This window comes from Coturnix japonica, chromosome 7 (genome assembly GCF_054131305.1).
Source record: "Coturnix japonica strain WE chromosome 7, WE-NBRP24, whole genome shotgun sequence".
Taxonomy (NCBI): domain Eukaryota; kingdom Metazoa; phylum Chordata; class Aves; order Galliformes; family Phasianidae; genus Coturnix; species Coturnix japonica.
Window position 1 is genome coordinate 21,323,602 of NC_140669.1, and position 12,937 is coordinate 21,336,538.

The 12,937-nt window shown below is 38.6% G+C and overlaps 1 protein-coding gene across 4 annotated transcripts in view; it reads right to left on the bottom strand.

The window, feature by feature from the left end:
• Positions 1–12,937, bottom strand: part of PDE1A (phosphodiesterase 1A) — a 191,159-nt gene that overhangs the window by 175,378 nt on the left and 2,844 nt on the right. For 3 of the 4 annotated variants that reach the window (XR_014948069.1, XM_085552695.1, XM_085552694.1), the window contains exon 1: positions 410–614. The exons of the other annotated variant lie outside the window; for it this stretch is intronic. Coding sequence is in view for 2 of the 3 variants with exons in the window: in XM_085552695.1 (XP_085408821.1) it covers positions 410–444 (35 nt within the window). In the remaining variant the exon portion in view is untranslated. Of the gene's footprint in view, positions 1–409; positions 615–12,937 lie in introns of those variants that run through there. 4 annotated transcript variants of the gene reach the window in all.

Sequence of the window (12,937 nt, forward strand, 5' to 3'; positions counted from 1 at the left end):
AGGTTACTGCTAAGTTGACACAAAATCACCAAGGAAGTCAGGAAGCTGGGGTAAAATGCTGAATGAAGGAGCACTTGCATCAAGAATCTCTACTGGCAGATGGGCTGAGAGCCCTGACTTGAATATGTAGGCTAGTTTAACACTATGGAAAGTAATTTGCATGCCTACAACCACAGGTATAAAATTATTTCCCCTAGGAGCGGGCTACTTTCAGACGAGAAGCTTATTGAGGATGGTGAGGAGACATCTATGAAAGGGACAGTTTGGAGGAAAAAAAAACAAACAAAAATGTACAGTCTAACACAGGAAATCTGTCTAGGTTACAGCAAGCAATGAATTAACTACTGAGGTAAACAAATAGCATACACAACAACACAAAACTCCAAACACTGTTGATAGCAGTGCTTACCTCTCTTGGAAAGCAGCTTTCTCTTTTTCTCTCATTTAAAGCTTCATCGCCATCACCATATTAGTGCCTAATTGCTGTTGTAGACATACAGGAAAGTGCCTGTACACACAAAACCCCTCTTACCCTCACACAGCAACAACGGCAGACATTTACTTTTACAAAAAGGAGCTTTCAGCTTCTGTGCTTCCCCATGCATCAGCTGTACAGTCATATATAATGCACCCCGTGGGGAAAGCAGAGCAATGAAAGCAGAAAAGGTGAGAGGCACTTATAATGCTTTGAAGGACCCTAGAGATGAGTGGTTACAGTCACATAAGTGCAACTGCTTTAGCTGGTTTACTTTTTAATGTCAGTCAGCTAAGAATGTCCTTCAACGGACCACGTGAATCTGACCTAATATCACATCACTATCTAAAAGGGCAAATTCCTTCCCAGTACTCCTAAGTAGAGTATTATTGCTATTTCCCTTGTATTAGTGCAAGCACTGTTGTGGATAAATCATAAGCTTCTCAGAAAATTGATTTGTCTGGAACTAGACCAGCAAAAGCCATAAAAACTGATTCATTTTCAATCATAATGGTTCTTTGCTCCAGCAGACTGCATGCTTCATTGGCAGCAGCCCAAAGAATGGGGCAAAACACACTGCATAGCATGGAGGGGAAAGCAGGATCCCTCCTTTCAGTAGAAGATTGGCTTAAAAACAACACAGCCAGAGACATGGTATTAGTTAAGCTATCTGAGTGGAAATTCTACCCATGTGTGGTACATCTTTTATCTTCCATTAAGATGTACCAAAACATGCCAGCATTAACTAGAATTACACAATCTTGGTTCCATAATGCTTCTTTGGCAGTGGTGGAGTGGTTATGATCTTCTTTCAGCATGTACATTTCCTTAGAGTGAAAAGTAACACTGTTCTTTTCATTCTAGAGATGAAACTTGGGATAAGTGGTGCACACTCATAAAACCAAGAGCCTGCCTTGGAGACCGAAATAGTAGCTCAGCAGTCAGCGCTTCCAGATGTGAAAGCAATGGCTGGGTGTGCTACTGAATGAATCAGAGGTGGGGTGTGAATTAATCAGTGTAAAAACCTCAGCACGAAAAGTAGAGACACTAAAGTATCTGCAGTTTGAACTGTTAATTTCATTGTCTTTCCAACATATTTCCATGCCAATCTTTAATGTCACTTTCAGTCTTTACAATTGCTGAGGGCTCCTCAGGGAAATTAACCATATCTGAGCTTCTTTAACATCACAGAATGTGAAATGAAAGCGTAACCAAAGCTTTTAAATGTCATTATTAACCAAAAAAGTACAATATAATTATTTAATTCTATTTCTTCTATAGTCACATCTTGATGGTTACCCAAAATGTTACCACAATGATCTATCATGCAGAAGTGGTTATGCTAATCTGTATCTATTCCTGCCATAAGAGGATGGGGGTGAGGGAACTTATGCCTTTCAACAAGCAATTTTAATGTGGAAAAATACAATTTATTTTAAAATGTCATTCCTATGACATTCTTGCCTTTTTTTGGAAAGCGTGGCTTGTTTAAAGACACGAGCTCTTAGGAGCCCACAGTTCCCCAAGGAAACTGAAATGTGAGCCTGATTACTCAAGGTTGCAAAAAGCACAAAAACCTCAAGCATTAATCCCTAACCCTTCTGTTTAATTATCATCAACTAAAAACTTCAGGATCTTTATTCCTCAAACAATTTCCCTTCCTAAAACACCCTACCAACTGGACTTTCCATGAAATAAAACCTAACTTCCATTACTTTGCAAAAGCCACGATGAAGTTTTCTCTAATCTCGTGGCTGACGTACAATCTCACTTGTTCTAATAAAAGTATTTTATCAAATTCCACAAAGCCTGTGATTACAATAACTCCATTTGCTTCATAATAATTGCACGCAATTTCAGGAGGTATTCAACTGTGCATAATGACTTAATTAAATCATTCCAACACTTGACATAATAGATACTCATAACGTTGAATTTTGATCCCAGAATTTCCTAGATTTCAACTCCGTGCTTTGAATAGAAGTTCAGTCACATGCTCAGTATTAGACACAAAGAAAACAGGAAGAGTTACTTGTGTGAACTCACAACTATGTCTAAAACAACACCAAACTATGTCTAAAATGACACAGAAGTCATATATAGACATGACTGAGCTCAACAACATTCATGCTGTACTGCTGCAATGCAACTACTTGTACATGAACAAGTATCTTTAAGGAAACGCATGCATTTGAAACTACTGGATAGTAGTTTCTCTCATGATTTAACTACCAATGGCTTTTGCTTCCAGCTGGAAGCAACACCAAGGCATCCCCCCAGCACTCAGTTGTGCCAAGAAACTGACAGGTAGCAACATTCCTCTGATCTACATATTCATCCCAGATGACGAAACTCTATTTGCATTCTGTTCTTTTGCATGAAGAGTTTCAGTTTTTTGTCTTCTCCCATCTGTATCTACATGGATTTTCTCCTTATTTTTCCTCAGTTCTAATCCAAAAGACTAACAACTCACAAATACAATTTTATAATAGTCTCACTGGTTTATAATACACCACACTGGAGTTATCATACTACAGCCACTTTATCCAGATTGTTGTTGGAGGTGGGGGAAAGCAACTTTGGAAAACAATATATAACCTATGCAATAACCAGAATCAAAGTTTTTTATGATACTATTGCTTTTTGTCTTTTGAGATACAATACCATGTGTGGTACACAAAATAGAAGAGACAAACAGTCAGATCTTGCCCTGTTAAGAATGAAATAGCAAAACATTTATGCCTATAAATCCATAACTGCATTAAACAGACTAAAAAATGTATTTTTAAAATCCTAATAAAATGATAAAGCAGCCATTAACACTGCACCACATAAAAAAAAGAAAAAGTAAATGATTCCTGTCACCTGAAATATTTAATGGACCACTTCTCTCTCCAGAAACCACCACTTTCTACTGCTCTCTGCTGTATTACTCTGCTAACATTATCTTCCATGGGATTTCTGTATATACATGCTATTGTGCTCACTCTTGTTAAAAAACAAGTGTGCACACCACTAAGTCATAGTTCTGTAACAGATACTGCAATACCTATTATCAAATAATACTTAAGAAGAAATACCAGCTAAAAATGTCAGGAAAAGTGAAACTCTACTTATTTAATAGGATCTCCTTTAAAAAAGTATAATTCTACATAAAGATGAGAATGTGGAAAATTGTTATCCTCCATACATACATACATGTAAGAATATATACATCATATATATATCCCATACTTTTTAAAGCCTGTTACCTTTCACAGTTTATTTGGGTTTCCCTCATCTATTACAAAGTTAAATAAGGATTAAGATTCCTTGCATTCATCATTTTTAGAATGGTAAACCCAAGGCAGATATCAAGCCAAGTATAAGTTATCCAGTTCAAAGTATACTCACTAGATAATGCTATAGGGTCTATAGAAAACACTTTGTCCATTTCTGTACATGCATTAGTTTAACTCGTGACATATATGAAAGATCAGCCTCTATAAATATGCAGTGGTTCCTTTATGAAAAATAAAACTTGATGTCAGAACGAGCTTTCCCTTGCTGTGAAACTTTCTGTCTTTTCTAAACAAATGCATAATGCATTTAATCAAGTAACCCAAGATCACACAGTTAATCAGTGTAGAATGATTTTATCAGAACCCATTCACAGTTTCATTTGCAAAAATAATTAATTAGCTGTGGAATTGCAATTATAGGAAGAAAAATGTGCTATTATCAGTCAGAAGTGAAGCTAGACATAAATCTCACTCATCTCTGGATATTCAAGATCCTGAAAAATTCCCTCCAATCACACTCACACATAACATGAAATTTTCTGAAGTGAAAAATATATGTTCAAATCGAGCAAAATATCCAATCAAGAAAATTCATTTAAGTTTACAATTAGTCTGAATTTTTGCTGCGTTCCAGAAGTATGCGCTAGAAAATAAATGGCTACATAAAGCACATGCAATGAACAGATTTAGGAAAGAAAAAGGTCCAATACATTTTGATTGCATGAGTAGATAGAGAATATTTCCTACAGTTGACAAAGGAGTATTTATCTGGGACTTGAGACATAAAGCAAACAAAATAAAACAAGGCATGCTACAGAAATTTAAGATTTAGTTCATTAGTGTTTAAAAAAGAAAAACATTCTGGAAGCTTTTGATGAAATCTTGTAAATAAGAGATTGACTTTTTTAGGGTTAAGACTCCACACTGAGGGGGAAAAACACCTCATAAGAGACATTAACAATAAGCAAATAAACAAAGTATACACTTGCTTGATTACATATAGACAGTGAAAATATCTGTGTTTGCAGCAGCCTTCAAAATGCAGTCCTGGACAAATTGTTTTAGAAATATTTGTCCCCACCAATTAGTTTAAACAAAATCCTTTAGCAAACTCTGTGAATCAGCTAGAAGACAGGCACTGGGAATGAGGCTCATCTGTTTACCAGATCTCTCATGTACACTGGCCAGCACATTTCTCTCATTTAAACAGAGTCCAGCCTCAAGAAGTTGCTGTTTACTCCCAGCAGTAAAATATCCCCGAGGGCCCAGCCAAACAAGTTCTAGACCACATAAACTCTGGTTACTACAAGGGGCAACAGGTTCTTGTCACTGCTCAAAGACAAATGTAATTTGTTGATTATTTCTCTTGCCACACACTTAGTGTGACTGTTAGCTATGTCGGCCTAAGTTCTACCAAGAGATGTCTTATTGAAGTAACCACTCCACCATTTGGCATGTTTTACACATCGAGGGAGGGAATGCAAACAAAATATTCTTCAGAATAACTGTAAATATGTTAAAAATGCTGAGTTTTGAGTTTACTCTTACAAGAAGAGGAAAACTCATAAGTACATGGAGCAAACTAACAAATATCATTGTACACAATTACAGAAAGCTATAACTATGTAGGTCACTCCAAAAGTAATGCTTCCCATTTATTTCCATGGAAACTACAGCAGATATAATGAGCACAACAACACTACTGGATAGATCAAATTGTCAGCTGAAAACCACCATTTTTCCAACATAATCACTGCCATTAGCTGTGCATTGTGAACAAGAGCCTGCATGCTGCTTTCATAAAAATCTGCACTAGTGGATCTGATCCACTGCTTCACAACTTCTATGACCACATCCTTGCTTGGAAAATGTTGCCAATGCAGCCCACCTTTCATCAGCCAGGACAGATGTCAGAAGGTGCCAAATCTGGATTATATGGCAGTTGTAGTAGGACAATCTAGATAAGATGGGCAATACACACCATGGTCTTCAAACTGGTATAGGGCCCGGTGTTATTGCCTTACAACAGAAAGGTTGTCATCTTCTCTAGCCTTACTCTGGTTTAAACCTTCAGCTTTGTCAGCACTGTGATGCAGCAGCCAGCTGATGGCTTGTCCAGGTTCAAGGAAATTCAGAAGGATCACCCCCCCCTTCCCTATTCCAAAAATCAATGCATAACACTTTACCCAGCATGGACTGCATCTTGAACTTTTTCCTTTGATGGAGAATTCACTTATTGTCACACAAGGAACTGCTGCTTTGACTCCAGCTCACAGTGATGACAACACATCCCATCAGAATACAGGAAACTATCACCTTCGGCCTCATGTTGGTTCAACATATCCTTACAAATCTGCACACGGTGTTTCTTCTGTTCCTGCATGAGCACTTCTGGGTCCCAGCTGGCACAAAATTTGCAATACTCCAACATTGCCATCATTGTTTCCCCATGCACTGAAGATGACACTCAGCTCTATACAGTTCCCTGCTCACAATCCTGATGGAGACACTGTTCATTTTGTGGTGTGACAGTTGTACACAAGTGGCTTGGAATGCCACTTGTCTTTCACGTTGTTGCCACTGCTGAAAAGCACCACTCAGCATCTCACTGTGCTCACACCTACAGTTTGGTCACTACAAACACTCTGAACTGACAGTGAATGTCAATGGGTGCCATAGTCTTCTACCACCAGTGCCTGAGTACTGTTCTATATATCAGCTCCGGTCAAGTCAACTGACACCTGAGGAACAGCTAGCATTCGGAACACTCCCTTCTCCACACTGCAAGATCCTGCCTCCAAAACCACTCATATGTAAAGATGTTCTGCTTAGACCTGCTATACTCCACATGTAACAGGAAGAGCTACCTGAACAATACTGTCCTGAAACATCTACAGCCAAATCCCCAAATGCAACAGGTAAATGGAAGCTGAGGTTGAACAGGAAACTGACAAACAGAAACCAGGCTTCATCAGCCTTTGTAAGGCAAGTTAACACATTACTCTTCAATTAGCAAAGGCTGTAAGTGGCAAGTAGTCACAAAGGACTGTTGACATGTGACAGACTGTTAGACTTAAAGAAGCCTGCCAATTAGGGTCTAAACTCTCAGTATCACCAGTACCAGCTGAAGAATTTAAGAAGCCATCCAGTCCCCAGCTGCTTATGGCTGTCCCTGAGATGGGATGTCACACCTTCTCAATCTGCTGTCCAAGTGCTTGCACGATGGTATTCTCAGCCCAGTTTAGTATGACAGAAAAGTTGCTTCAAAGAACTATGTAACTGCTGTTCAAGTTGAATCAACTTTAATGACTAAACATTTTTTTCAGAAAAAGAGGAAGGCTGATAAACTTCATAAGGGTAGGTGAAACAAGAACAGGACAGACATCTAATCTTGAGTCTGGGTTTTGGTTCTTGCTTTTTTCTTAGATGCATACATAAAATTAACATACAAAAAATTAAGTTTTACTTCAATATTAATCTTCAGAATACCACGTTACATTGCCAGTTTAAAAATGGGAATAGAGATATCCCCGTGCTTCAGAGGAAAGCTGAGAAAAATCAGTTGCTTCATATTTACAAGCTTGTTACATGTCCATGCTGAGCACCATAAAGGTTTATAAAGTTAACAACTTGTCATTCTGTGATAAAAACAGCGCAGGAAACAAAGCACTGGCTACCCTTCATTCAAACCATGACAAAAGAAACACAAAGAATAGCTTTGTGCTAAGTGTACATTCTCTTAATTCATCTACTTCAACACGGAACAACACACACAGAACCGTAACAGCTGCCAATTGGAAAAAAGAAAAGCACAAGCAGCTGTAATTTCTTACTATTTCAAGTACTTCCTATTAATCTTAGCAAAGCCATTTCCATCAAGTTCTCTGTGCCTAAGAAGGCACCTTGGTAGTAATCTGTACTAAGCTGTACCCATAGTTCATAGTGATGTATGTTATATACACTGAGGTAAGATGCTTGGGTTACTATTTTCTGAATATATATTTAAGTTTGCAGAGCATTCTAAGAGCAGAGTGAGTAACAGATGGATGGAGAGAGTGTGTCCTGACAAATTACATGCTTTTCTGTTCCTATTTAAATTGTAAATACCATGCTGGTACAAGTTACCCTGTGAATAACTTGCAGTACACACTTACATAATCTGCTAATGTGAAGCATTGAAAAAAAAAAAACTTTCACTGCTAGTTAGGAACCGGGCAGAATGATTTGAATGCATGTAAAAAGCAGCTAATACTGACTTTCTACACAGATTTTTTTAATAGATTTGGTTTCTATCATATAAACCAAGAAACTAACAAAATGCAATCAGGAGATTGAATGTCTTCAGTACTAAAGCCCTTGCAAATTGCCACATGAAATAAATCTGTCACGCAGAATTAATTCATCTTCATATTTTACCAGAAAATTTTTCCCCACTGTTCTCTATTAACATAATTTTTGGAAATATCACATGTCCAAATGCAGGTATCCAGGGCAGTGCATACAAGGCCAGGCAGGTGAAACTAATGTGTGCTTCTAACTCTGATCCAGATTTTCACTCTTGCTTTGGGCAAGTTCAGACCAAAACTGGGAATGCTTCTCTGAATGTGAACACACACCACGACAGCTCAACAGGAGGCAGCTGGGTGGGCACCACCTGCACATCCTCTCTCCTCATTTTGGAAGCATCTTGTGACAGAAACCCAGTCACATAGGGCAGCAAGGACATCATGCAGTGTAGGTACAACCTTAAGCAACCTGTCTTAGAAGCCAAGCACCTCTCTAATTTCTAAATCCTATTTATCTAGGGAGGAAGAAATGAAATGAGTGGGCCAAAATTCACTTATCACTGCAGTCGTGAACTCTAAACCACCACAACGCTACGCATTGTCTGTTGCCAGTTGACAAAGGATGCACAACTAGATAGTTTAAAAACATGGCTAAAAAAATAACTATCAATGCATCACCCATGTTTTATGGCCCTACTGATATGCAGTGGGAAGTTACATGCAAGATATAGCCTTTCACAAGCAAAGAGAATACTCTTCCTGCCCATCTTAAAAATGGGATATTTCCACGATGCTGGCACAAGTAGAATACTTCAAACACACAAACAAACCCTTTGTACTGCACCCACAGGAGCTGAGACTCATCTCCTCACTTCAAAAGAGAAGGGTCAGTAAATTGTCTCATTATGTAAGGATAAGACTGTGCATAAGATCATACATCATCCCCAGTGTTCAAAATCCACAGGCAATATTGAGGTGAAAATGTTATGAATTGAGAAATTTCTGAAGTTGCTTGTAAATAAATGTCCTTTAGAACCATGATATTTTCTTTCACATCTACAAGGCAGAAGAGTTTACACTGAGAATTTACATCTCATTGTCTTTGTAAAAGATAATGCTTCCTTATCTTTGTAAAGCGATTTCTCCCCATACTGAAAACTGTAAGGTGGGCTCCCTCTAGCGTACATCTCTGGTACCAACGTGGAAAAGAGCATCGATGAGTTAAATGGCCCGACATCTGAGCAAGCACCTCCATCCAAAATAAAAGAGCACAATTGAGAAAATTGTTTACTATTACTAGTAAACTAAATATTACTAAAATATTACTAGTTAAATGGGTTTATATATCCGTACAGAACAATTACACTCTTAATGCAGCACAGCAAAATTTGAGTGTCCATGTATCTACCAGATGATCCAAATAAATGTTGAGATATTTCCAAATCCTGAAGCTAAGTGAAAAACTGGAATCCTCTACCTATATAAAAACTTCATTTAACTTCAAATAATAATGTTTATATAAAAACATCGCTTTTGAACATGGTTGAAGGGTTGTTTTTAGTAATTCCAGCACACTACAGCAACCTTAAATTTGGTCTTATTTCATTCACATCGCTGGATATTTTTTCAGTCAATATGAACAGAAGAACATGCCTTTAGATTATTAGCTCAACAGTAATTAGAGAAGAGTGTACCGAGCGTGGGTGGACAACTTTTGCCATCATCTATTGAAAGTTGCATTTTAACTCAGGCTACCTGCTCTTGTCTTCCACTCAGAAGAGGGCGAGAGGAGGGGTAATGGTGAGCAGAGGCTGGGCTGTGATTCCCCCAGCAGATGCACCAGGGCAGTAGGGCTGAACCAGTACAGATGGGGCCCCCCCACACACCCCGGGTTCTACAGCTCCCAGTAAGCTGATAATCCAGGTGAAAGATGTACTGTTTATCATGCTTCAAAGGTAAGTTTCTGAAGAACAGTCAAAGGAGTGAATCACTACCAAAGCACATTTCTTCAGGGAGAACCTCTATTTCTATCTCCATATTTTATTTTGAAGGTTTTCAGTCAATGCGCCTCAAAAAACCTCAATGCGCTGCATCCCATACCACACCATGAGAAAGCACAGTTTATCACTTAGTCTGTGATTAATTTTATGACAATGCCCTACAGACACTATGCTCAAACACGAATAAATTAGCTCTTCCAAAGCACTGGTCTTGTAGACTCCCTTAGGAAGGCAGCTGCCCTAGCAGCCAGCTCCTGCCTGCCAACTCTGCTGCTCCATGCCCTGCCTGCAGCAAGTTACGCAGCACCATAGGCCTGGGGATGAGCAGTAGCAAAGCATTTTGTTCTCCTAAACCAGAAACGGGAGAGCACACTTAGAGGAGCTCTGACACATCAAATTGGCAGGGCAGAGGCAAAGCTGAGAGGTGTGAGAGCCTCAGACAAGTGCCTGCAGTCAGACACCCCAGTCCAGGCCGCAGTGTCATGTAAATGAACAGTAAACGTAAAAAAGACGTTCAACAGCAACGACAAAGTTCTCAGTAAATACTGCATGTCTGAACATGTACCAGCCAGCTAAAAATTGCTTCTATGTTTATTGTAAACAGGCAGTCAGGGTGGAAGCATCTTGATTTGCAATCTATATGTGAATGCGTGTTTACATAACAAAAATGAATCATAGAAACTTCAGCTTCAGCCATATTTCAAGACATTCTTGGATCACATTAATACATTATGGCATTTCTACAACTGTTCAGTCTATTACCTTGATTTCACAGACTTAAATCCTGCAAAATGCACACAGAAACAGCTTTTTTTAAAATATACAGCACTTTCAGTCCTGCCATTATGTTTTTAACATGCACAGAAATGCAAAGTACCTGCAGGATGTGACCACATGTGCTAAGCAGTTTTCTCCTACTTTGAAAACAGTCCTAACAGCCCTACTAATATCCCGATCATTTGCTCACCAGAAGTCACAATTATTACTTTTCACTTCAAACAGCAATGGAGCACAGAGTTACAACCAAACAACGTGAGCACTCTTGCTTCAGTCAAACACCAAAGAGCAGTGAAGCTGCAGTGAGCTGAGGCTCCCAAAGTAAGGATGAGGACACAGTTCAATATACCTACATAAGTTCACAGCACAGGGCCAGGAGAGCTCTCTCTTTAGAATCCTACCCAGCATCCGGACTGGACCACTGAAACACTAGTAATGAGACTTAAGCACATGCATTTATTGCATGTGTGTGAAGCAGAAATTTGCTGAACTGAAAGATACTTTAAAAAGCTTGTGTTTATTAGAAATCTTCATATTATTGCAATTTCATTACAGAAGTTAAAACTATATGATGATTCAGTGCACGAATTCAGCATTTATTTATGGATCATGAATTTTAACAGGAGCACAGGGAACCATTTTAAAGGAATATAGATAAAAATAGTACTATTACCATCCATTCCAAACTAATGAGCCAAATTTAGATGGCTATTGTTCTTCAGGCTCATTAATGATAACTGAATATGAATCACAAGAAACGTAAAATACATTGATTTCGATGTGGTCTTTTAAAACATTCTCTTTTCATCAGAACTATACATACAAACTAAGGAGGATGGGCAACACAAGGAAATCAGAGTTGAATTCTCTACAAAATCAGCAAAGGTTTAAACTGAAGCAGTTTACAGTTAGAGTTGTAAACAATAATGAAAGTCATATCAATAAAAATGAATATTTTTCTTATAATGTTACCTTCAGAAACCAAATGAAGGGTGATATGTAATACAAACTAAACTTCCTGTATGCTGAGGTGGCTACAATAAAGGTAAAAGGCCTTGTTAATATGGCACATACCTGCATGCAATTTGATATTCCAATGCTAGAATACATCCATACCACTAATAATCATTTACCTGCTTGCAGAAAGGAAGGGGCAGCATTAACATTGCCAATGACAGCAGGCAAATGCCTGCTCCATCCTTCAGTGTTAAATTACTAAATATACCAAAGGAATTATCTTTGTATCTCTGAGCAAGGATGATTTTAAACCTCAAATCACAACTTTCAGATGCCATTTAGTCTGTAAAACAGCTGCCAGATAGTTTGCTCCAACAGTGCACGAGAATATATAGAGGTTGGCCCAAAACATACGGTTTCCACTACACTCTGAGTGATGGCTCAGGTTAGAAGTGTAACAGCCACAAAGGAACACTGAGGCACGAAGACCAGAAGAGTAGAGTTCTAACAGAGCTGCATACCGATGAGGAGTTACCCTTCATAAATAGCACCTTGTATCCCTAGTCACAAAACCCTTGCATTGAAGAACATTTACAAGGATAATGACTGTGACACCAAGGGAACTATTTTTGTGAATACCTGCAGTAAAGGAGCACAACTTAAGCTGTTAATATGTAAAAAAAAAAAAAAAAAACAACAAAACAACCTAATCTTCTTCCTTCTTTATACTTTTCTCTCAGTTTCCTGTAAGCAGAGTAATTCCTAGTCAAAGTTACAGGCTAGCTGAGTTTGGTCTACAAGGAGCAACTGCATTCCCCAGAGAGCACAACCTAATTATAAACAAGCCCATGAACAGAGAGCTGGACATCAGGGATTCAGCAGGAGAAAGTCATACAGCCAGGCATAGCCATACAGGCCAGAAGAGCCCATACTAAAGAATGAGAAAGCTGGGCAGCAGAGGGAGGAAGGCAAACATAAGCCTGTCTGATTTCACCTCAGTTTCTCTCATGGGTTTAAAGTCCCACAAGTTGACCGGCTGTTCGTGGGACCACAGCAGTTTGTGGAGATGGGAATCTTTGGTAAACAGTGCTATCATAACATTGTATCTGTGAAACCACACATTAAAACACCTCTAAGTATTTCTTTGAGGCAGTCTGAAAA